At 41.8% G+C, this 21790-nt stretch overlaps 1 protein-coding gene across 1 annotated transcript in view; it reads right to left on the minus strand.

Annotated features, from left to right (window-relative positions):
* The window catches only part of ITPR2 (inositol 1,4,5-trisphosphate receptor type 2), a 265600-nt gene that overhangs the window by 228371 nt on the left and 15439 nt on the right, over nt 1-21790 (minus strand). Inside the window, 1 exon segment of the mRNA XM_080617700.1 lies at nt 3643-3713. Coding sequence (XP_080473826.1) covers nt 3643-3713 — 71 coding nt within the window.

The raw sequence follows: 21790 nt of genomic DNA on the forward strand, positions 1-21790 counted from the left end.
TTGGAGGAAGTTCTGAAAAACCTAGAATAGCTACCACCCACTCACACAACACAAACACGTAACAAAAACGAAACTGCTATTTTGAGACACCTCTTTAGTCAGGCTTTCGGTTCAGGCCAACAGCTCAGTACCTTGATCTCTGAGTGAACCCTGTAGAAGGGAAACAAGTAAAGGCCTGAAGGCAGCCTGAGAAAGTTGGGCTTGTTCAGCCAGGAGAAGAGAAGGCTCTGGGGAGATCTTACAGCAGCCCTGCAGTACCTAAAGGCCCTACAAGGATGCTGGGGAGGCACCTTTTACAAGGGCATGTAGTGATAAGACAACGGAGAAATGGCTTTAAACTGAAAGAGGGGAGATTCAGATTAGACATTAGGAAGAAATCCTTTCCTGTGAGGGTGGTGAGACAATGGCACAGGTTTCCCAGAGAAGCTGTGGCTGCCCCATCCCTGGCAGTGTTCAAAGGCCAGGTTGGACGGAGCTTTGAGCAACCTGGTCTAGTGGAACGTGTCCCTGTCCATGGCACGGGAGTTGGCACTAGATGATCTTTAAGGTCCCTTCTAACCCAAACTACTCTATTACTCTATGAAACATATTTTTTACTTTTTTTTTCCCCTGTTGGGGAAAGGGTTGATAAAATATTACCAAAAAAGAGCAAATACAGTCCTCTGATGTTAATTTTCAGAGTCAGTCCTTGGAATCTAAACATCTTGTTAGAAACTTGCCTTTCTCATACTTCTTTGACTCTTAGGTCATGCTCTAACCTCAAATCAACGCCAGTTCAGCTATCAGTGATAAAAACATTATAAACCATACAGACAGCAGTTCCTACTACTAAAGAGGCCCTACTCTTCCTGCTGCTAGATGTTATTTTTAGTTGGTTATGTCAAATCATACAATTAATCATTCATCCCTAAGCCTTCTTTTTATGTCAAGAACTTACTTAAAGCAGTTTTTGCTTGGTTTATTAACTTTGCCATTTTAATTGAATGCTATTTCCCAGAATATCGGGGGGGGGTGGGGGAGGGAGAATAAGGGATTTGTTTATGTTTCCCAGTTGTAACAACAACATTTAGCAACTCTTTTGGCTCAGTGTTTTTGAGCAGCTCTAAGAAATTTAACAAAACCCAGCAGAGATGTGCTGGCTGCTCTCATAATACAGACACCTCCGTGGTATCAGGCACTAAATCCTGATTAGATTCAGGATTAGAACAGGAAGTTTCTGCTGTGTTCTCAACAAAACCTCTACTATTTCCACACTTAGAATTTGACATGCAAGATGAAAGAGAAGACAAACAAATAATGGCTTTATCTCTGCTACAGCTAATCTCCTGAACGCCACCTGACTGCACATACCTGATGCAGCATGAAAATATTAATAGATGTGGCCCCTAACAATACAGCCATTATGCTATAGCATGGCAGGTTGCCTCAGCTGGGGTGATAAAGCTCACTGATTTAGCTTCTCCTGCCGATGTTGCAGTTCATCCAAATTTGCATGCTACCACAATGCTAGCAATAGCTAAGCACTTCAAAATTAAGTCAGACATGGGGACACCCTAAAACAAAAGAAGAGGGACAGGAAAAGAGAAGCCAAAGGGAGCTAAGAGGCAGCAGCGAGGAGGAGGAGGAAAGTAGTTAATAACAAGCTTTGGGGCAGGGAGGGAAAGGGAGAAGAGGGGATCCTTGAAAAGTAGAGGATCTGAGTTGGAGGAAAGGACAAGTTAGATGCTGTGGAGAAGAAGGAGCAGAGGCAACTGAAAACAAAGGGATGTGTTATGCAAGCAACAGAGAGAGGTTTCAATAGCGAATAGAGCCAAAACTGTCTACAACTAATAGAAAACATTTCCCTGCAGAAGCTGGGATGTAACTCAGAAGTACAGTCCTTGCATTCCCCCAGCAGCAGCAAACAGCTGTACACTTTGTCAGTGCTTCATCCCTTTCTGGCATCTGATCTCCATTACACATGTTCTACTGCCACCACTGATGGCATGCCATTAGAGCTGAGAGTTCAGTAACTTTTCACCCTGGATCAGTGTGCCCAGACCTTCTTGATGCTGTTGAAATTACTTTAAAAAAAAGCAAGAGACAGAAAAGTCAACTTTTTTGTTCTTTGCCTTTTGAAGTCAGGAAAAAAGCATCACGTACAGTTCAGTATAACTGTACTGAAGTTATAAAGTCAAGGCCTCAAATACTAAACAACTTAAAAATTAAGGTTGTCTTTTTCACCTCTTCAGCTCCTTGATCGTAGGCATTTGGTTGCATTCTGCAATTATACTATCACATGCAAGTCTTTTCCAGTGACCCCTGTCTCATACAGAAACCTGGATATCTTCTATTTTGAGAGCACATCAGACTAGTGAAGTGGCTGAAATATTGTCCAAAAAATCCCAATCTGAAGTTTTGCACAAACTGGAACCTGTGAATTAAACACACATTTGCAGGCAGCAAGAGGATGAAATCACAGCTAGGAAGCCTGAAAGCTGCACTGGAGAACTACATTCTATCCTCATCCCTGCTATCAAGATATTTCATCATGCAAGTGACTGAAATTTATTACTATTAGTTTTGAAGTACACATCCTCACTTTCTCAATTTCCAAGCTCTGATGATGCGCTGAGTACTTACAGCTGGAACTGGAACCAACTGCTGATGTTTTCTGGATTTGTAATGGGAAAAAAAAAAAACCCTCTTGAATACTCTGAGAAAGCAGAACTTAAGCCTCTCAATGACTTAAACACAACTTTTTTGCAATAATAGCATATACACACTACAGCATAATAAACACTGGAAATAAAATAACAAGGATAAGCGTGTCAGTGCAACCCCCTGAGACAGATAAAACCAGCCATGAAATTCATCTTCCTTGCTCTAAACCAAGCAAACCATAACTGTCTTTATTTCATAACATGTGTGAATCCACATTTAAGCCAAAAAAGGTCTGGGGCAGGCTAGTAAGGCTCTGCCTTGGCACAGCTAGAGCCAATGGCTTAAATCAAGTACAGACAGGACTGAGAGTCTACTTTTATTTCATTCTCTGCATTTAAACACACTGAATTTCTGATACCATAGGTGTATTTTTCAGTATTTAAGAGCAGAAACTGTGTGTTGTCAGTGCATTGTTATTTTTCCCAAGCAAACCAGCAGAATTATAAAAATCTACAAAATCACGTCCAAGAAAGTTGAGAAAAAACAGATAGGGTTTTAAGCAAAAGTAAAACAAAAAGCTGTAAAAATATTTGAGGGTAGTCTTAAAATGTTATCTTATGTTACCTTTTAAAAAATAAACAGACCAGCAGCTCAAGTACTTTTGAGCCTCACAAGCTTGTTTTCCATTTACAATAAGAGCAGGGCTGGAGCAAGGAGCTGGTCACACCACAGAGGATCAGCATTTGATGTATAGAACACAGCGACCAACTCTTGGACTACAAGAAAATTAGTCCCTTTACCCATGTTTTCCACCTACTCCTCCTGCTTTTGCTGATTTGGTATTTAGTTCTCAAAATATTCACATTCCAGCCTGAAACTTCAGCGATGTGTTCACAAACCATGAAGGCATCTGGGAAGTTACATTCTGGTAAAGTGAAGTGCTGAAGGAGTTACAACATGAACAAATCAGTCATCAAACAATTATCCGTAGGTACTGACCTCTGAACTTCTTTGGAGGATTAGCAAGGTCACCCGCCTCTGGCTGAACCACACACCGGTCATCCACTAACCTAGAAAAACAAAAGTTATCACACTTACTAAAACATGCATTTGACATCAGAGTGTAAATATATATATAAGTGTGTGTATATATATATGCAGAGACATACCTCTCACAGTATAGATATTGCACATTTCTCCAATTTAATTCAAAAAATACTTAGAAACTTTTATTCAGTTACTAAGCATAACCAAAAAAAGAAAACTACATTTTCTTCAATAAAGAGGATTTCCTCTATTGAACTAAAATATGGCCTATGTTTCCATTTAAATCCAGTTAAAGTCATAGAATCATAGAATAGTTAGGGCTGGAAAGGACCTTAAGATCATCTAGTTCCAACCCCCCTGCCATGGGCAGGGACACCCCACACTAAACCATGTCACCCAAGGCCTCATCCAACCTGGCCTTGAACACTGCCAGGGATGGGGCATTCACAACCTCCCTGGGCAACCCATTCCAGTGCCTCACCACCCTCTCAGTAAAGAATTTCTTCCTTATATCCAATCTAAACTTCCCCTGTTTAAGTTTGAACCCGTCACCCCTTGTCCTGTCACTACAGTCCCTGATGAATAGTCCCTCCCCAGCATCCTTGTAGGCCCCCTTCAGATACTGGAAGGCTGCTCTGAGGTCTCCATGCAGCCTTCTCTTCTCCGGGCTGAACAGCCCCAACTTTCTCAGCCTGTCTTCATACGGGAGATGCTCCAGTCCCCTGATCATCCTCGTGGCCCTCCTCTGGACTTGTTCCAACAGTTCCGTGTCCTTTTTATGTTGAGGACACCAGAACTGCACACAATACTCCAAGTGAGGTCTCACGAGAGCAGAGTAGGGGGGCAGGATCACCTCCTTCGACCTGCTGGTCACGCTTCTTTTGATGCAGCCCAGGATACAGTTGGCTTTCTGGGCTGCGAGTGCACACTGAAGCCGGCTCATGTTCATTTTCTCATCGACCAACACCCCCAAGTCCATCTCCGCAGGGCTGCTCTGAATCTCTTCTCTGCCCAACCTGTAGCTGTGCCTGGGATTGCTCCGACCCAGCTGTAGGACCTTGCACCTGGCATGGTTAAACTTCATAAGGTTGGCATCAGCCCACCTCACAAGCGTGTTGAGGTCCCTCTGGATGGCATCCCTTCCCTCCGGCGTATCAATCGAACCACACAGATTGGTGTCATCGGCAAACTTGCAAAAACAAAGTCCCTTTTGCTATATCATGTACATAAGCATTTCATGTAAAATTCTTGTTTTCTTTCATTAGAAACAGTTTGGTTTTCTACACCTCTCAGATTCTCACAGCCTTTATCCTATGGCACAATCCACAATCCATCAAAATCAACAGGGGGACTCTAAGCCACTTAAATAAGCCCTGGAGAAAGACCTCAAAGAAAAATGTTGGGAAGGCACACTTGTATCTGGTACAAGAAAGGACATCTAAAGCACTGTGGGTTAGCTTGGCCCTACGCTTGCAAGCTGTCCTGTGCTCACAGATTCCTGCATACCCACTGAGGACTTCTGGGGGGGGTGCACAGTAAGCAAACTTTATGTGGGTACCAGAGCATATGTGGACCTGCTTACACAATCTTGACATGCAGGGGGGTTTCTCCAGTGACCTGCTGTTTCATAGCACTGTTTTAACTAGAATTTGAATCTGGGATCCAATATAGCACCTTGGGTTTTAGTCTTTAAACATTCTACTGCTTTTCACCATTTCCAATCTTTTTCTTCTGGGGATGCATGTGGAATTAAGTTTCAGCTCCGATCAAAACTCAAAGGACCACATTTTCTTTTGCTGAAATGATAATTTATTTAATCCATATCACAAAATCTAACAAACAAATCAAATCTATTTCTCACAATATTTTAGAAGTTAAATAAGCAATAAAATTCAAGAATATAAATTGTTAATCTTATCACAGAACTCCCTAAACATAAATTCAGCTTCCTTTCAGGAAGCATCTTGTAAATAATCTGCCTGTTTCAAACAATTATTCAGGAAAATCATGTTTAAGGACACACTACCGCCCTGCCACTTCACAACAACAGTCTTAGCAGCATTTTCTGTGGGAAATTGCCAGGAAAAGCACAATTTAGGTTCAGCCAAATTACACAATAGATGCATTCAGTTTTCATACAAGCTGGTAAAGGCTTTGCATCCAGCCATAAGTGCAGCAAGACCAATCCCCCAGCATGCCCATGAATTCTCTACCTCTAGCAAGCTGACTGTTGACAAGCTGCCCACTTGCAGCTCCCAGAAACGGAAGTGAAAATGGTAGAATTTTATAAGTCAGCAGCTCGGTTCTCATAACATACTTGGATGCAAACGTGAGGTGTCAGCGAGAAGGGAGAACTGAAGTAACGGTTCCAGGATCAGGCAGGGGATCTGCTATTGTCTTATGGAGTTGCATTTTTCACAGTCTAGGCTTGGCCAGGCTTAGCAAGAACAAAGCAAGGTTTGGAAAGCAGGACTTAGGAAGAGTCAGTGCTGCAAGATCTGTCTATGATCTAGAAGACTAAAGATTCTTATAAACAGCACCTAAAACCTGGAACCACAGAAGAAACAGGGCTGGAAAAGACTACCTTAAACAGAAGCTTTGCCAAAGGATTTTAATGTCAAGAAGTACTCCCCCCTCAACAAAATCCCTAAAAGGCTCTTTGAATAAACCTGTAAGGTCTGACCTTTAAGCACTGTCAGGATGTAAGACAGTATATTTGAAGCTGAATGAAATTGACAAGGAATATCTTGTGTTCCTTGGTGACAACTTGTGCACCCTAGTGACAGCTAGAACTGTGGATGAAATGCAAAACTTTCATCATAGCACCACAACACCATAACAAAAGCCATATAGAAAACAAAGTGTTGGTGCTGAGAAAAACAAACAAGAACCTGCACACTGAGGCAGTTAGCTACAGTGTTCAAATATGTTAAACTTCAAACATATTAAACTTGTAAGGCTCAGAAGATAGATATTGAATGATTAATATCAATCACTTTCATTTAAGCATTCTCTAAAGACACAAGGATAAAGACCTTGAGTTCTGCACTTATTAGGAGCCAAAGACATCAGACAAGACAAATGAGAAAGGAACTGCTGCTACTTCCATGCTAGAGATGTGACAGCACAGAAATGACAACACAGAAAGATGAATTGACATGTGGCAGGACAATGGCAGGACAGAGGTAAGGCAGACAAGATGCATTATCTCCTGAGACCTTGCTCCATGCCTTAGCTTCTGACATCTTTGTTCCTTACAAACTGTCTTACAACACAGGATAAAAACTTGAACAAAGTACTGCTTTGTCTATAAAGCAGTCTTCCAACAACTTAATCCCCAAAATTTCCACACAATTACATTCTTCCTGTATTCCAACCGTATGTCCTTCAAAATGTTCAGTAGCTACTTGTTTATGGTGGATGTGTTTGTTACAGTACCATAGTGAGAGCAGAGTTGCACATTGCACATTATGCAAGACTTCAGCCTGCTCTGTAGACTGGAACAGAAGAGGCTCTTAAAACACAGACCACTTCCTCCTATACACATTTCAGAATATTCAAATCCCACTTTTCATACCGAGCCAAAAGGCAGCTGTTGGTTTGTTGCAGAAGCCTGCTGGGTGGCTGCGTTAAGCAAGCAGTAATTCATGACCTTTGTAGCATGCAAACAATCCACCTGAGATGTGCGAAACCGAACAACAGGCTTGACTACAAGAGGTCCTGGGCACCTGCAGCTTCTGTCAGACAATGGCACAGCATGTTTTAAGATCACTCGCTGGTTTGCATAGGACTCCAAAGTGCACCAGACAAGACTCTGATAAAGGCAGAATTTACTGTATTATACCATCATATTTGCAAGCTATTTAAATACTGATCAAAATTATTATGCCAATATTCCCCTTCTTCCTTTCCAGGTTGTTCAGCTTGGAGAAGAGAAGACTCCAGAAAGACCTTATTGCAGCCTGTCTGTTCTTGGAAGGGGCCTATAAGAAAGACAAGGAGAAACTTTTTAGCAGGGCCTGTTGCAATAGGACAAGGGGTGATGGTTTTAAACTAAAAGAGAGGAGATTCAGGCTGGACATGAGGAAGAAATTCTTTACAGTGAGGGTGGTAAAATACTGGAAGTGGTTGTTCAGAGAGCTGGTGGATGTGCTATCCCCAGAGACATTCAAAGCCAGGCTGGATGTCATTCTGGGCAACCTGATCTAGTTGAAGATGTCCCTGCTCACTGCAGGCCGGTTGGACTAGATGAGCTTTGAAGGCCGCTTCCAACCCGAACTGTTCTATGATTCTATTCAAGCTACTCCATCACCAAAGAACCCTTCAGAGGGTTCAATTCTTCAGCTGGACTGCAGACAACACTGCTACTGTTTTTGCCCCAGTACCTGGCAGATAAAACATGACCGCATTTCAGTTTTTCATATGTTGATGGCATATAAATGGCAGGAGTTCCCTGCACATGTATGATAGATTTTATTTGTGCAAGTTCTTCCCTGAACACAGTAAGTATCTGGTTTACGAATAATGCCTCCAAGTAATTGTTGCACTGCTGCAGTAATTAAGTTGTACAGTAGTTCACTGGTACCCAAGATAAATCATCAGGAAAGTCAAAATAATAATTACAGCCCCAGACTTTATTCATAGCCCTTTGTATTCAATAATTGAAGAATTGTGGTCTGAAAGTAAAAACATTCATGGGATTGTTTGTCTTTGATGCCCAGTCTTTTTCCCACTGTAGCCAGGGAAAGCTTTTCCACTTGCTGCAGGGGAAGCAAGGCCTGTTCCTCACCATACCACCAACCTCACAGACTAGCAGGTATTTAAGCCATTAAGACATCATGCTACAGTGTACGAAACCACATTAAATGAGAACTGAAACTATCTAAAGGAAAGCCTGTGAGTTAAGGTGTGCTTCTCAGCAGAGGCAGGTGGGGAAAGCAAAGGCAGCTTTCAACTCTCTGTTAGTGTTAGCCAGGATAGTGCACCATATCATGTAAAGTGGTCAAAGCACAAATATGTTCATTTTTCTCCCTTCTTTGGTGGAGTTCAATCTGTCCTTTCTCACCACATGCAAAGCCAAATGCGTATATGCATTCAATATCTTGCAGCGGTGAATTCCATTTAGAAGGTAGCACCTGTGTAAACATATTTACAAGCCATTTCAAATATAGTGCCTCTCGTTGTTTCAGCATCAAAAGGACAGGACCAACTTCTTCTAATACTATTCATCATTTGTTTTCAGAGTTTGCCTAATATAAACAACTTCAGACTACCTATACAGTTTCTAACATCACTCCGCTCCCTGAGCACTGGGCAGAAGCAGGGAAATAACAACTTGCAGTAAGTCCCACTAAATCTTTCTACCGGGTGCAGCAGCAGTCTTTGTAGGGACTTTCACAAGAACAGACAGAGTGAGACTCTGAAGAACCAGTGGAGACTCACTGTATTTGGGGAAATAGGAGGAAGGCTGCACCAATGGCAGGAGCAAGACTAAGCGGTAGCAGTGTAACTGATAAGGCAGGTATGTTGGCAAAAGAGACTAATGGTATCTGGGTTTTCAGGTATGAATCACGTATGCTGGGTGAGTCTTCATGTCCTACAAGCTCCTCTGATTACTTAACACAGGCTAAAGGTAAACACACCAAAGGTTTCTAGGAACTTGCAGATGTAGCATGAGGATCAAGGAATACTGGTACAGCTATAAACCTAGAAAAACTCTTCACAATGATGAGTTATTTTAAATTTACTACTGAGTTACGTTCTGGAAGAACAAAAAACAGTGAAAGAAAAAACAGAAAGGAATGATGATGGATCTTATGCATTTTAGGGCTCTTTCACAATGTAAGACGCTTTTTAGATTGTCCAAGAAAGGAGCTACATAATGTCCATTTATCCTCTCTTTGTGCCTTCAATTTAAAAAAGTCTTCCTGAAATGTACTTTTTCCCTTCCTACCAACAGACTTCCACTTTTCATAACCAATGTTATTAAGCAAAACAATACCTAAACAAACACACAAGCACACAGACTCTCATACATATACCTATACATACATGAATGTGTGCCTAACTTGTCAAAAAGTACAAGACCCAGCTACTGATGCCTGTTACAATATATGAGGATGAGTAGAACTCGGCTTGGTACTCTTTATACATATATAGAGTATTTTACTCCTCAAAAAGCTAAATAAATTAACCTAGAGGCAACATCTTCAATCTAAGACACTCAGTTGTCAGCTTTTACTCTTAGTGGTATCATTATTTCACTGTTCTGAGCAGCATAAGGCCTGACAGCAGCAGGAAGAGGGGGCAATATTGATAACAGACATCAGTAAGATGAGCTGGACATTTTAATTGTCACTGGAGCCAAGCAATACATCTTTGTTCCACATCAGTTCGCAAATCATGCTGAGGCTACACCCCAAAGACACAAAACCTCAACACCCCTTTGTGAACAAAAGACCAGCCCTCAAAACCTCTCCTTCCTTTCCTCCTCAGTCATCTCTTCACATACACAACGTCCTTATCAAAAACACTCCTCCAGAGCACCTTCTTCTCCTCCTAACTGCAGCTACAAAGTCTCTCCCATGCTCCACACAGTAACCATTTGGGAAGAGAGCTTCTAGTCATATCACTAAGAAGCCAACCAATAACAAACAATAGGTTATTAAAATTTTGCTGCCCTGGAAATCAAGCATCAAATACCCAAGTGCCAAAACAATCAGGTCCACCCAGTTCTTCTCCAAGTCCACCCACTTCTCATCTCATTGAGCTTCTTATCAGGCATCTGCGTCAGCCCACTTCTTGCTTGCTTCAAGCAGTCTCTTGCCAAAAATCTACAGTCATCATACCTCACCCTTCTCAAAATGTGAGTTCATATTCCTTTTTGACTAACAGTTCTGATTCAAATGATTTACAGCTCTATGATTTAGCTCCACTGTACGAAATTTGCCCCTTTTCCTGTTTCCTTCCTTTCCGCAGGCAAATTTTTCATCATCTTTTCACATGTGTGATTTTTCAGGGTCTCCCACATTAACCCCAACTTGCACAGAAAATAAAAAGGATCTTCTTTGCACTTACAGCAGGACTACTAAGCCTCTGTACCATTTAGGAAGATTCCTTGTTAAAAATCCCTTTTGATAAACGGGAGGATCACAATTCATAATATTTAAACAAGAACTGCACTACATGCCAATGAGGTCCAGCAGTACAGACAGAGACACAAAGTCTGACTCCTGCCTGCCTCTAGCTTCAGCAGCTTTATTCTTTCCTTTCTAAATAAACTTTAATTGCAATAAACGTAAAGCTTAACACAGGTTGAAAGAAGCTATTAAATCACAGAACAGTTGAAGTTGGAAGGGACCACAGGAGGTCATCTAGTCCAATCTCCCCGCTCAAGCAGGCTCACCTAGAGCACATTACTCAGGATTGTACTCCTGCACTGGAAAAACAAAATTCTATGCATGTAAAAGTATTCCAGACTTCTCAAAGTGTCTTAAACAGCAGACAAATTTCACCATGAACCATCTCAGCTACACAGATCAGAAACACTCAGCCATTCTCACCATGCTGAAAAATGCTCCCACAGGCCACTCTGAATTGCATTATCGAATGCCATGGAGACAGAAGGGCAGAAAGCAAGGCACCAGGCGCATACTGAGAAACGAAACAACAGCATGCTAGTAGGCAGCTCCACAGTTGCGCTAACAATTGTGCTAATAATCAGCCTTAAAGGTTTTTTTCTTTATCTGATCGTACATTCATATATTCTCATAACTGCACCTGCAGGCTTGCATGATGGAGGGGAAAAAACAAAACAAAACCAGAAAGCTGAAGTTTTTCTGATTCAATTAAGTAATCCAGCTATAAATCCTGAATGCCACTTTGTTATTCTTTTGTATTGTATTATACCCAGTCATGCTTTTAGCTTGTAAAGGCTTCAGGAACCTGTTCAGTAGGATTTGTTAATCCTTTTTTGTGGTTACAGTTACATTTAAAGCATTGTACAAAATGACATAAATTGTAAGGAGAGTTAAAATAAATTATTAAATAAAGTGTTATTTGGTGATTACAGTGCAGGGGGGGGAACAATTCTTCAATTTTAGTCTCAGTTTTGCAATTTTCTCGGCCCGCATAATAATTAAGTCATTTAAGCACAAGGAAAATGGCACTGAGCTTATCTTGGGCATACTAATTTTTGCCAAGTAAATAAACATTCACACAGTATTTCAAGATCCTCACAAGAATACAACACACATTAAGTCACTTCGCAGTGCTGCCAAGCATACCTATTTTCTGCTGTCAAAAGGGGACTTGGGAAGTGTCAATGGGAGGAGGTGTGCCAGCCCACCCCACCCAGCTCATTCCCCAGTCACACAAAGTCCTTCTACACTCCTCCAAAATGCTGCGGGTGTGCTCCTAGGCTTGTTCTGGCTTCAGACTGTCTCAGTACCTTTGAAAAACAAATTACATTCCCATAAAACTGAGGAAATGTCTGATTCCTTCCCTTTTTTTTTTTTTTTTAATATGAAAAGTGAAACTCTGCCATACAAGGATGCTGTGGTATAGCCTAAAGGCATTCAATAGAAGAAAGCCTTGCATGGGAAAACATACTGTTTTGGATGAAATTTGTATTAAGACATTCTTCTACAGCTAAGAAATGGAAAGGATATGAAGTGATTAGCAGGAAAGCTTTCTGAAAGCAGGAGTGGCTTGCAGAACACAGACCCACTAACAGTGTGCATCACCTGGGAGATTGGACAATTCTTCTGTTACTGGCATTTTCTTTTTTAGGTGAAATCTTGGCTTTCTTTGAACTTGCTGGCAAATTCTCCACTGATCTCTCTGAGGCCAAGATTTCAACTCCAGTGATCCTACCTTCCCAAAAGTGCACTGGGGGGCGAAGTGCTGTTTATTAAATAACAAGCGTCAGCACCAAGTGCATGGCTATATTGGAGACCCTTCAAAAGAAGGGAGCCCACGACCAGCAAGCTCACCACTGCCAAGACAAGCTCACCTGGATACAGGATGGCAAATGGCATTCTGGTGGCCTGAGTTCAGCTACGTAAGTGTAAGATGTCTAGCTTTAATCCGTCATCTGGGATCTTTTTTCAGTCAAGATTGAGACAGGCACCTCCAGAGGGCAATAACAACCTGCTCTAGGGCAGATGTGTAAAATAAGAGCATGAAACATCCTCCTGACACAGCCTTTCTCTCTCCCTTGTCTACTGGCTACTTGTAAGAGGACTACGGTTTGGCAAAACTTGTTAAGTGCAACCCCCAACCATTTTCGGACAGAGGTACTAATGTTCTGCAAGGCTTTCCTCCTAGTTCAACCTGAACACCTGGCATTTTTTCTTGTGCCTGGCTGAGATGCCAGCAAGAAACCCGGGTGGATCTGGTTGAGATATTCCTCCTGCCCCACCTAACTTCCTTCTGTGCACCCCTCGGCGAAACAAGGCTGCACTCTTGGAGGAGCACACTCCCTACCGGGTTTCCACCAAGCAGAGAAAATGTTATGTTAATGTCCCTACACATAGGGTACAAGGAATACATATCTCTTGAAGTCTGCAAAATCTTTTGTTTAAAAGAGCCAGCATCACCTACAGTATATATTTGAGGGTGAAAATGTTTATGCTGATGCAGTCTATCTCAAAAGATGCCAGCCACTGAGGGGTGGTGGAACAAAAGAGAAAAACCTCCCTTTAGTTGCAATTAAGCTTGCTCAGCTATTGCTCACAAGGACAGTTGTGAAGGACCACTTTAGTTAATTGTACACAAAATGAAGACAGTAAAGAAAGCTGTATTAATTACTCCAATTTTGTTAAAACTGGAAATCAGATCATTTTAAGGCAAGACTTTAAAGAGTGGGACACTGCAGAAATAAACATAGGTATTAAAATATTCCTTCTTCAAGCATATTATCATACATTAAAATTCAAAAAATGTCATCATCTGCTCATTCGCTCAGCAGTCTATTTGAAATGTTATCCCACATACAGTATTCAACAGAGGCTTTATATTCATGCTTTTCAGGGCAAAGGCCACATACAGCAAACATCCATGATAATCTCCAAATATTCCTTCTGTTTATTTTAGGAGCATCTGAGGCATCCTTCGTCAAAGTGTTTAAGAACAATCTAACTTCCACAGTTCTTCTACTTAATCCTTACTCCAACTAGCTACATATTGAATGCAAATACTACAACAAGTCTAGGATTTGGCCCAATACAAACACGATGCTTACTTAGAAGTAAATCAGAAAATCAAGATTAAACACATAACTTTAACTCGCTTGCTTACACCTTAAGTACGCATAGCAGGTCTGCCACTCAGCTCTCCCAATGTGTAAACATATGGATGCGCTCCCAATGTGTAAACATATGGATGAAGTAGAATTACTAGGTATATTGATATAACATACATTAGCAACACTGACACTGTGACCACTGTTAAACAAAAATGGAATTTTTGGGCTTATGCAAGTCTGCATCTTCACATGAATTTTAAGCATGTAGTTCACTCATCAGTCCCTATCAGACTGAGTAGCTTAAATTCCTATGGTACATAGTGACTTCAAAGAAGAGGACCTATTAATAGCATCACTGGTCTCAAAATCAAGTAGACACATAGAACTCATTGCAAGGTTACCTATTCAGCCAGAAACAGCAAAGCAAAGCCAGCAGTATAGAGAAAATAATCACATTCAAAAGAAACTCTGCGTTCAGCTTCCACCATAAGAATTTGTGCTTTTTGCCCAGCTGTGTATACAGCTCCATGGCACGTATTTGTGAACATCCTCTTGAAAGGACTGTTTTGAAGAACTGTGCACTAATGAAAGGAATTGGAAAGTCTGAATTTGCCACTGTTAACACCATTTAATGAAAACAGACAGAAAGGTTTATGCAGAAAAATACTGTTGGGAAATGCCAATATCTGTCCAGTGATCCAAAAGTGACTTCATCACTGAAAATGGTAATGAAAGCATTCACACCTACACGTCAAAACAGCAACACATTGTATAAAGGAAGCATAAGCAAAAGGCAAGAACTGGGAAACTTACTTTTGACTGAAACAGCATAATGTAAAAATATTGTTGTTTAAGCAAACCAGCCTCCAATGCTACTGTAAGGTCTCTAACAAACCTCAACAATTTCTGGGACAATAAGGTACATATAGAAAAACACATACATACACAAATACATATATACAAATTACTGATCCTGCAAACACAACTTGGAATCTAGATCCTGGATATCAAACCAAGTTTTTTCTCTATCTTGTAACATAGATAGTAATAATCTGGCAGACCAATCCATGCCACACTGTGTAAAAATGCACGTGGAAAACATTTCTTGATCAAAATGCTGATATTTTACACATTTTGCAGTGTTTGTTTCACACAGCAATGGCCAATCTTCTGTGCCTAACATTTTGCTAAAAAAGTTCCCCTTTTTTAGATAATAGATACCCAAATGTGCTATGTTACAAACTCTTTTATATGTCAGGATATTGAACGAAGAAAGGACTCTCTTTATTTCAGAGGCCTTCAAATGGTGACAAGTCCTGAGCTACTGCAAACAAGTGTAATTCTACTCAAGTTAGTCAAACAGCCCTTTTCTACAATAACTCAGCATTGACCTAGTTCTCTTTATATTCTTTCCTTAGTCTACCTTCCTTTAGCTGCCCAGAGGCTCTCTTCAAGGCCAACCAGCAATACTGTGCCACCATAACCATGCATCACAACTTGAACCCACACCAGCCACAGCTCCCTTCCACATGGCATACTATATCCTGCCACCAGGGACAAACTTGGGCTTTACACTGGGTACTTGAACCTTCCCCAACCACCTTCTTGCTGAGACAATGCTCTGGAAGTAGAGCACTGCCTAGTTTTGCTTTCAGATAAAAGGAGACAGGTCTCAGGTTTAAGAGCGCAACCATCATCAAGCTTGTACACAACATGTAATTCAGCTCCCAAAATCCTGCTGCTGGTTTCAGCATTTACTCCTGCCTCCGGGGACAATGACTTGGTTTGCACAAAGTCACTGAACTAGGTCTGCTCACCCTTTGATATGTGTCCAGCTTTCACTGATGGTAATGAGAACTATGCACAGTTATTAAAGGATAAGAGATAACTTCACATCAACATGTGTTCCAATTCTCCCAACAATAGATTTTATTATGTTCATTTTGCAATGACAAATGTTTACAATTCTTTGCAGCTGGGCCAGGTATTTTGCATATTCTCTTCTTCACTTTTCTGTTCCTTCTGCAGCAAGTTAAAAAACACCTCCAAAAAAAAAATCAGCTGAAAAATTGCAGTGACTCTTTTTACGTGTTTTTAAACTGAGCAGAGCCAGTTTCCTACTTGGGAGAGATCATTTTGGGAGCTGTTCCAGATTCTCTCAGAGCTGCTTTCCCAGTTGCTGGGAGCAGCTCTCGGAGCCTTTTGCCACACCTACACCCAACCTGTACATGCTCGCTTAAGAGAGTTACATGTACCACCACTAAGCAGCAACCTGAAGAGGAAATGCTTGGAGAAAAAGTTGGGAAAGCAGGAAAGTAAAAGAGCGAGCAGCCATAAGCAAAACAGCAGCTTCCGTGCAGGTATATGGGTATGAAGGTGAAAAAAGAACCAATGCATTGCTCTGCTACTGGAGTGACTCCTTCCTGGCTAGCATTTTAAAAATGGAAAATGATGTAATAAGCAGGTTCATACCTCAAAACCGCTTCAGACTTTTCTCCAATTGACCACTGTGCAGGCTGGCATCCCCTCTGGTCTTAACACTGTGACACTAGACTCACAACCACAAATTCAACATGCCCAAGAACACTCCTAAAGGCTGAGGCCAAGCAGCATAGAAAACCCTACATTTACCTCAGCAGACCTCAGCATTCAAGCCATGGTGGCTGTACACTCCAGGAGGAGCTTCCAGGAACCCTCCATCTCTGCTCCTGCATAGGATCCGGGGACAGCATGAGTGCCAAAATCACACCAGGAAACTGAACAGTTTGCTGGTACCAACCACTGCACCCAAGCACCCCAGAGCACACGTGAGCATGTGTTTATTAGTAGAGACATGGCAGAAAATTTGAAAATGGTCTCATCCTTGACCTAGCGCTTCCACCTGCACTCTCGGTACTGACATTATGCTGAGCTGGGACAGGATGGGATTTATGTCACTACATAAACATCAGGGCAACAACTCTGCTGATCACTGAAGAGCGCTGACTCCCAGGCTGTGCTGTCAATGGTCCAAATGTTGTATCACCTACTAAGGTGTGTCTTAACAACAAGCTCTGTTCTAAAGAAATTAGTTTGGCCTTCTACATTAAGGCCCTCCAGTTCTGCAGCATTCTTTTCAGCTGAAAGAAGTGCTTCCAGGTCTCCTAGCACAGTTTATCCTGACACCGTAACAGAGGAAAAATGCCTGCAAATAAGTGCTTTCTATTTGGAGAGCTGCAGTCCTTTTATCACTTACGTACACTTACTGGGAATTAACTGGCAGAGAAACAAAGACATCACATCTTCTAGAAAAGCCTGTGCTTCAGTGATATATACAGGTAAATAGAAGAATGGCATCCACTTCATTTTTCCTTTTAAGCGCATTAATGCCTGTACATACACTTATTAATGCTCACATTACAATCCCATTAAATCCACGAGTTTTAAAGATGTGGACTACGTTTTAGTTAGGAAAAAGGAGCAAGGCTCATCCTTCTGAATCAGTGAGTGGAAAGCACTGTTATTCCCAAACACGATCCAGGGATACACAGCACACCTTCTTCCTCCCGTGTCAAAGTATATATCACAAAGAAAGGCAAACCAGATTGAAGGTTACAACTAACTCATGTTGCAAAAGTTTTTAAAGTCATAGCAATCAACTCTAGAAGAACTGCGATGGTATCACACGTTTTGTTCTAAATCTTGCAACTTTTGGTATCTTTCTTATTGGCCTACTTCCTGATGCTGTAAGATGATATATTAAAGAAACCTTTACTTTCACAGAAAAGGCAAACAGCACGTGTTGCTTGCGGTCACCACCACCCAGAGAAACACGAAAAATGGCCGTCAGCTTTGAAAGCTTAGAAACCAGAGGGCCAAGAGAACGAATCCATGCATGACTACTTTTTTATAACTATTTTTCAAAACCCTCTCTTTTGTTGGTAGGGATCTGACTCATAATTTTCAGAAACAAACAGGAAGCACTGCAGACATCTCCAAGTATTTCCTCTCCCCACCCTCCCTTCCACCCACCCCCCTTGTCTTTTACTTAACTTCTGGACACTTTATTATTTCTTTTGCTACGTCCACAGTGAAACGTCGCTGCTCTATACTGGCTCCAATGTGCTAAGGTACACAGACCTTCTTTTGCTGAGATCAAAGGGAAAGGTGCCCTTCCTCCCATTGACTGGACAAAGTGAGGCTTTCACACAGCCTCTACACCAGCTGGGAAAGCAAAGCCCCTCCAACACAGCCTACAGCATCACATCAGCAGCCCTTCCCAGCAGCAAGCAAGGGCTCTCCGGTCACTCTGCCCTAAGAAATCTGAGCCCCAGGGCTGGCAGGGGCAGAAGCCAGCTGGTCAGGCACTGGATGTGACCCTCCCCTCACCAGAGTCCTGCCGAGTGGGATTTGGAGCAGAGAAACAGGATGAAGAAGTGTTAGAAGGTAAAGTGCCGGGAAAGCTTTTTTACCTCACTGTGTTTATTACAGTGCTTCCTTTCATTGTATGCTTGGGGAAAAAAAGAAAAATCATTTCCCCTTCTCCATTCACCACCAGGGCCTGTCACAATGCTGGGCAAGCAGCTGCTTAGCACTGGCTGGCAGGAGGCATTGCGGAGGGAGGACCTCAGGGCCAGCTCCTCTGCGCCCTGAGCAGAGCCCTGACTGCAACTTCCAAGGAACCACTGGGAGTTTTTATGACCATGACTGCCCAAAACATGCCCTCAACCAACAGGTGGGTGGGGAAGGGGCAAAATCCAACATGTGGGAAAGGCCGGCAGTGGGACATCACACTGACAGCCCCAGTGTCTCAGGGAGATGTGGCACGAGGGGGCAGGAGTCCTGCACCTGCTGGAGGGAGCTGGGGAAAACAACATGAGTGGCAACAGGAGAAAAGAAAGGATCTGGTTTGAAGAAGACCAAAAAGCTACCACAAGGAACTGGAGCTAGGTGAGAATGTGGTGGGTGATGGAGTAGTCATCATTACTTACTCCTGCACAACCAGCACTCAGCCAGTGTGGTGAGAACCATGGAGGCACACAACAGAAAGCTACCTGTTTCCCTTTTCGGGTATGTCGGTGCTCTCAGGCTACTCTTTTTTATTTTCTTGATGGAAAAAACATAAAAATGAAAAAATAAGTGGGGTACATTCTAGCAGCCCTTCCCAGAAAGAAAATGTTCCACTTTTCAGGGTACTTTGTGTATTCCATTTCTTTATGTTAGTGTATAGTCTTAAATGCAATTACAGGCAAGCCTGAGATCCTGAGGTTTGTATCCATGCTGCCGTGGCTCCCATAGTGACTTTGACTGCAGCAGCAAGGTGCCCTGCTACTGGGCAGTTTCCCTGGAAGGAGAATGTGAACACAAAAATAAAGGAGATGCCAAAATTCCCATCTAGTTTCAAGTTAAATAAACTAATTGCAGTACACAACCCCATTTTAAAAGTCCTGCTAAAGTCAGCCTAATATTGTGCAATAATATTCAGCACAGTAAAACTATTCTAACGTTTTCCTTATCACTCCACAACCCTCTCGGACACCTTATCACAAGAAGTCAACCCAATGCCTGGCACATTAAGATTAAAAACACACTCACTGCCTTAGCTATGATTCCCTATTCATTTATGTATAGTAAATAATACTACTCAGCTATAAGCTGATCTGAAAAGATAGTACAGCACCCCACCCAAAAATCAGCTCCATTTTTATCACCTTTCCAGATTTTATTACATAATCAAAAAGCCAATCAACTAGCTCTGTGATGCAGCCTTGTGTAGGCTTACACAGTTTCTTCTCCAAGTCAAACAGCACCACATTGTCTGGAGTAATCTCATCCACTCACATAAACAATTAGTCTGCTATATTTTGATTAACACTTCCGTTTAAGAGGACATTGTGAGATGCTTCAGCCTGAGTGGCAGAAGGTCTGGCCTCCTGCTAAAACAGACGTGCTCTTCTCAAGCTTTTTCTCCAACTGGAAAACATAGCTGCCAGCCTTGCCCCAAGTACCTCGCTGAAGCAGAATTCTATTATCTTCTCATTTGACACATGGAAACAAAACAGCATGCATTTAGGTGATGCCTGACACTTTTTTGAGTTATAAGAACTCATAGATCACATATTCAATAAAATGCAGGACCCAAATGCAGGAAACAGCAAAAGTAAACACTGAGCTATTTCATTCAATTCATGTTACAACCTTTCAGAGCTTGACTGTCTCTAAGCAACAGTCAACTCCATTAGCACAAATCATCTACTAAATTGTTTAAGTATATGAACTCATATTGCTTAGAGAGTGCTAAGCAGCACTCATATAAACTGTTTGATTTGAACAGCGACATGCAGCCATGGATAAAAAATATCTTACAGAGTAAATGTATATCCACAGCCTCAGTGGTTTGAAAAACTATTCAAGAAGGCAAAAGGCAGGATAATCCCTGATACTGCAATCTACTCACATATAAATTCTTCCATCAGTATAGTGCCCTAAATGAGACATCAAAAGTTAACTGCTCTCCTGTGAACCCTTAAGATAAAAACAGATATTGGTTAAACCTAAATGGATGATCTTTCTTAGAAAAATGGAAAGCAGAGATGAGGATTTATTCCACTGCATTTGTACATGCTCCTTGCCACTCTGGCAACTTATAAGGAGTACAAATCGTTCCTGTGCCTCACAATGTGCACTTCATCTAGCTGGTCTGCAGCTCTGTGTTAGCAATTATGTGAATTGGAAGTGAGCTTGAGCCTTTGTTGTTTATTTTTTTTTCCCTGATCTTCAATCTGAAGAGGTTTTAGAACATTTTTGTTTATTTTTACCTTTGAAGTTCGATTTTTTTTCTAGGAAATGAGCACTGAAAATAACTATTTGTTTGTATGTAAAGCTCTGTGTTTATACAAAAGAAAAGTTTGTATCCAACTTGTCATCCTGAAATTAGAAAAAGGTATCACAGCACTTATGTTCACCAAAGTCGTGCGGAAGTTCCCGCCAACTAAATTTGTACAGATGTTGTCATAGCTGTGGAGGAGACTTTTAACTGGCATTTGGATCAAATTCTCTGCTGACTTCCTCTGGCAACACAGTGCCCAGAGAAAACACCTGACTGCCAAGTGCTCAGCTCACCACCTGTAAGGATGGCACAAATATCCCACTTCCCCTCCTCTCAATGCACATTAGCAAAAGTGGCAGAAGTAAATTAAGACTTCCCAGCACCGCCTAGCAATGCTCTCTGGCCAAGGGCCGTTTGAAAGCAGTTACTTCCACATTAGTGCTAAGTGAATCAGAAATACAGACACATAAAAAGTCATCTGGCCACTCAGGTTCCAGTTTAAGGTGGGAACATTATCTTCAGAACACAAAGAGCCACTAGCTAGCTGGGGCAGTGTCGAAGTCCTGACCACTGCCCTTCCCTGGAGAGTTCAGCCTTTACAGAAATTATCTCAAGTCATTTACATCTATACCACTATAAAGAGCCTGTCAGCTTCTTCCAGACAACCCTCAGTCCCTTCACATACACTGTTTATCCTGAAAGGTTCTACCTTCAGTCTAGAGACTGGATAGTGGTAGAGTCATCTGCCCATCTCCCAAGATAAATCTCTAATCTGGGAAAAAAACAGAGCATCTCCTCCTTCCTGCAAACAAACAGGAAACCAAAGCTCATTGGCACCCTGAAATTCAGAATTGCTTGATTTTTCAAACTACCCTAGAAGCAGAAACTGTGCATAATAAGGTTGAATCTTTAGTGATAACAGATAATCATTTGTTACCTACTGTTTGGGTCCCATGGACTCCTTACTGCTCAGATTTTCCCTTCAACATCCTCCCACCAGTCACACAAACTGCAAGTGCTGTGGCAGAAGCAGCATCAGTAGTACA

The sequence above is a fragment of the Psittacula echo genome (assembly GCF_963264785.1).
Source record: "Psittacula echo genome assembly, chromosome: 1".
In the NCBI taxonomy this organism is placed as follows: Eukaryota; Metazoa; Chordata; class Aves; order Psittaciformes; family Psittacidae; genus Psittacula; species Psittacula echo.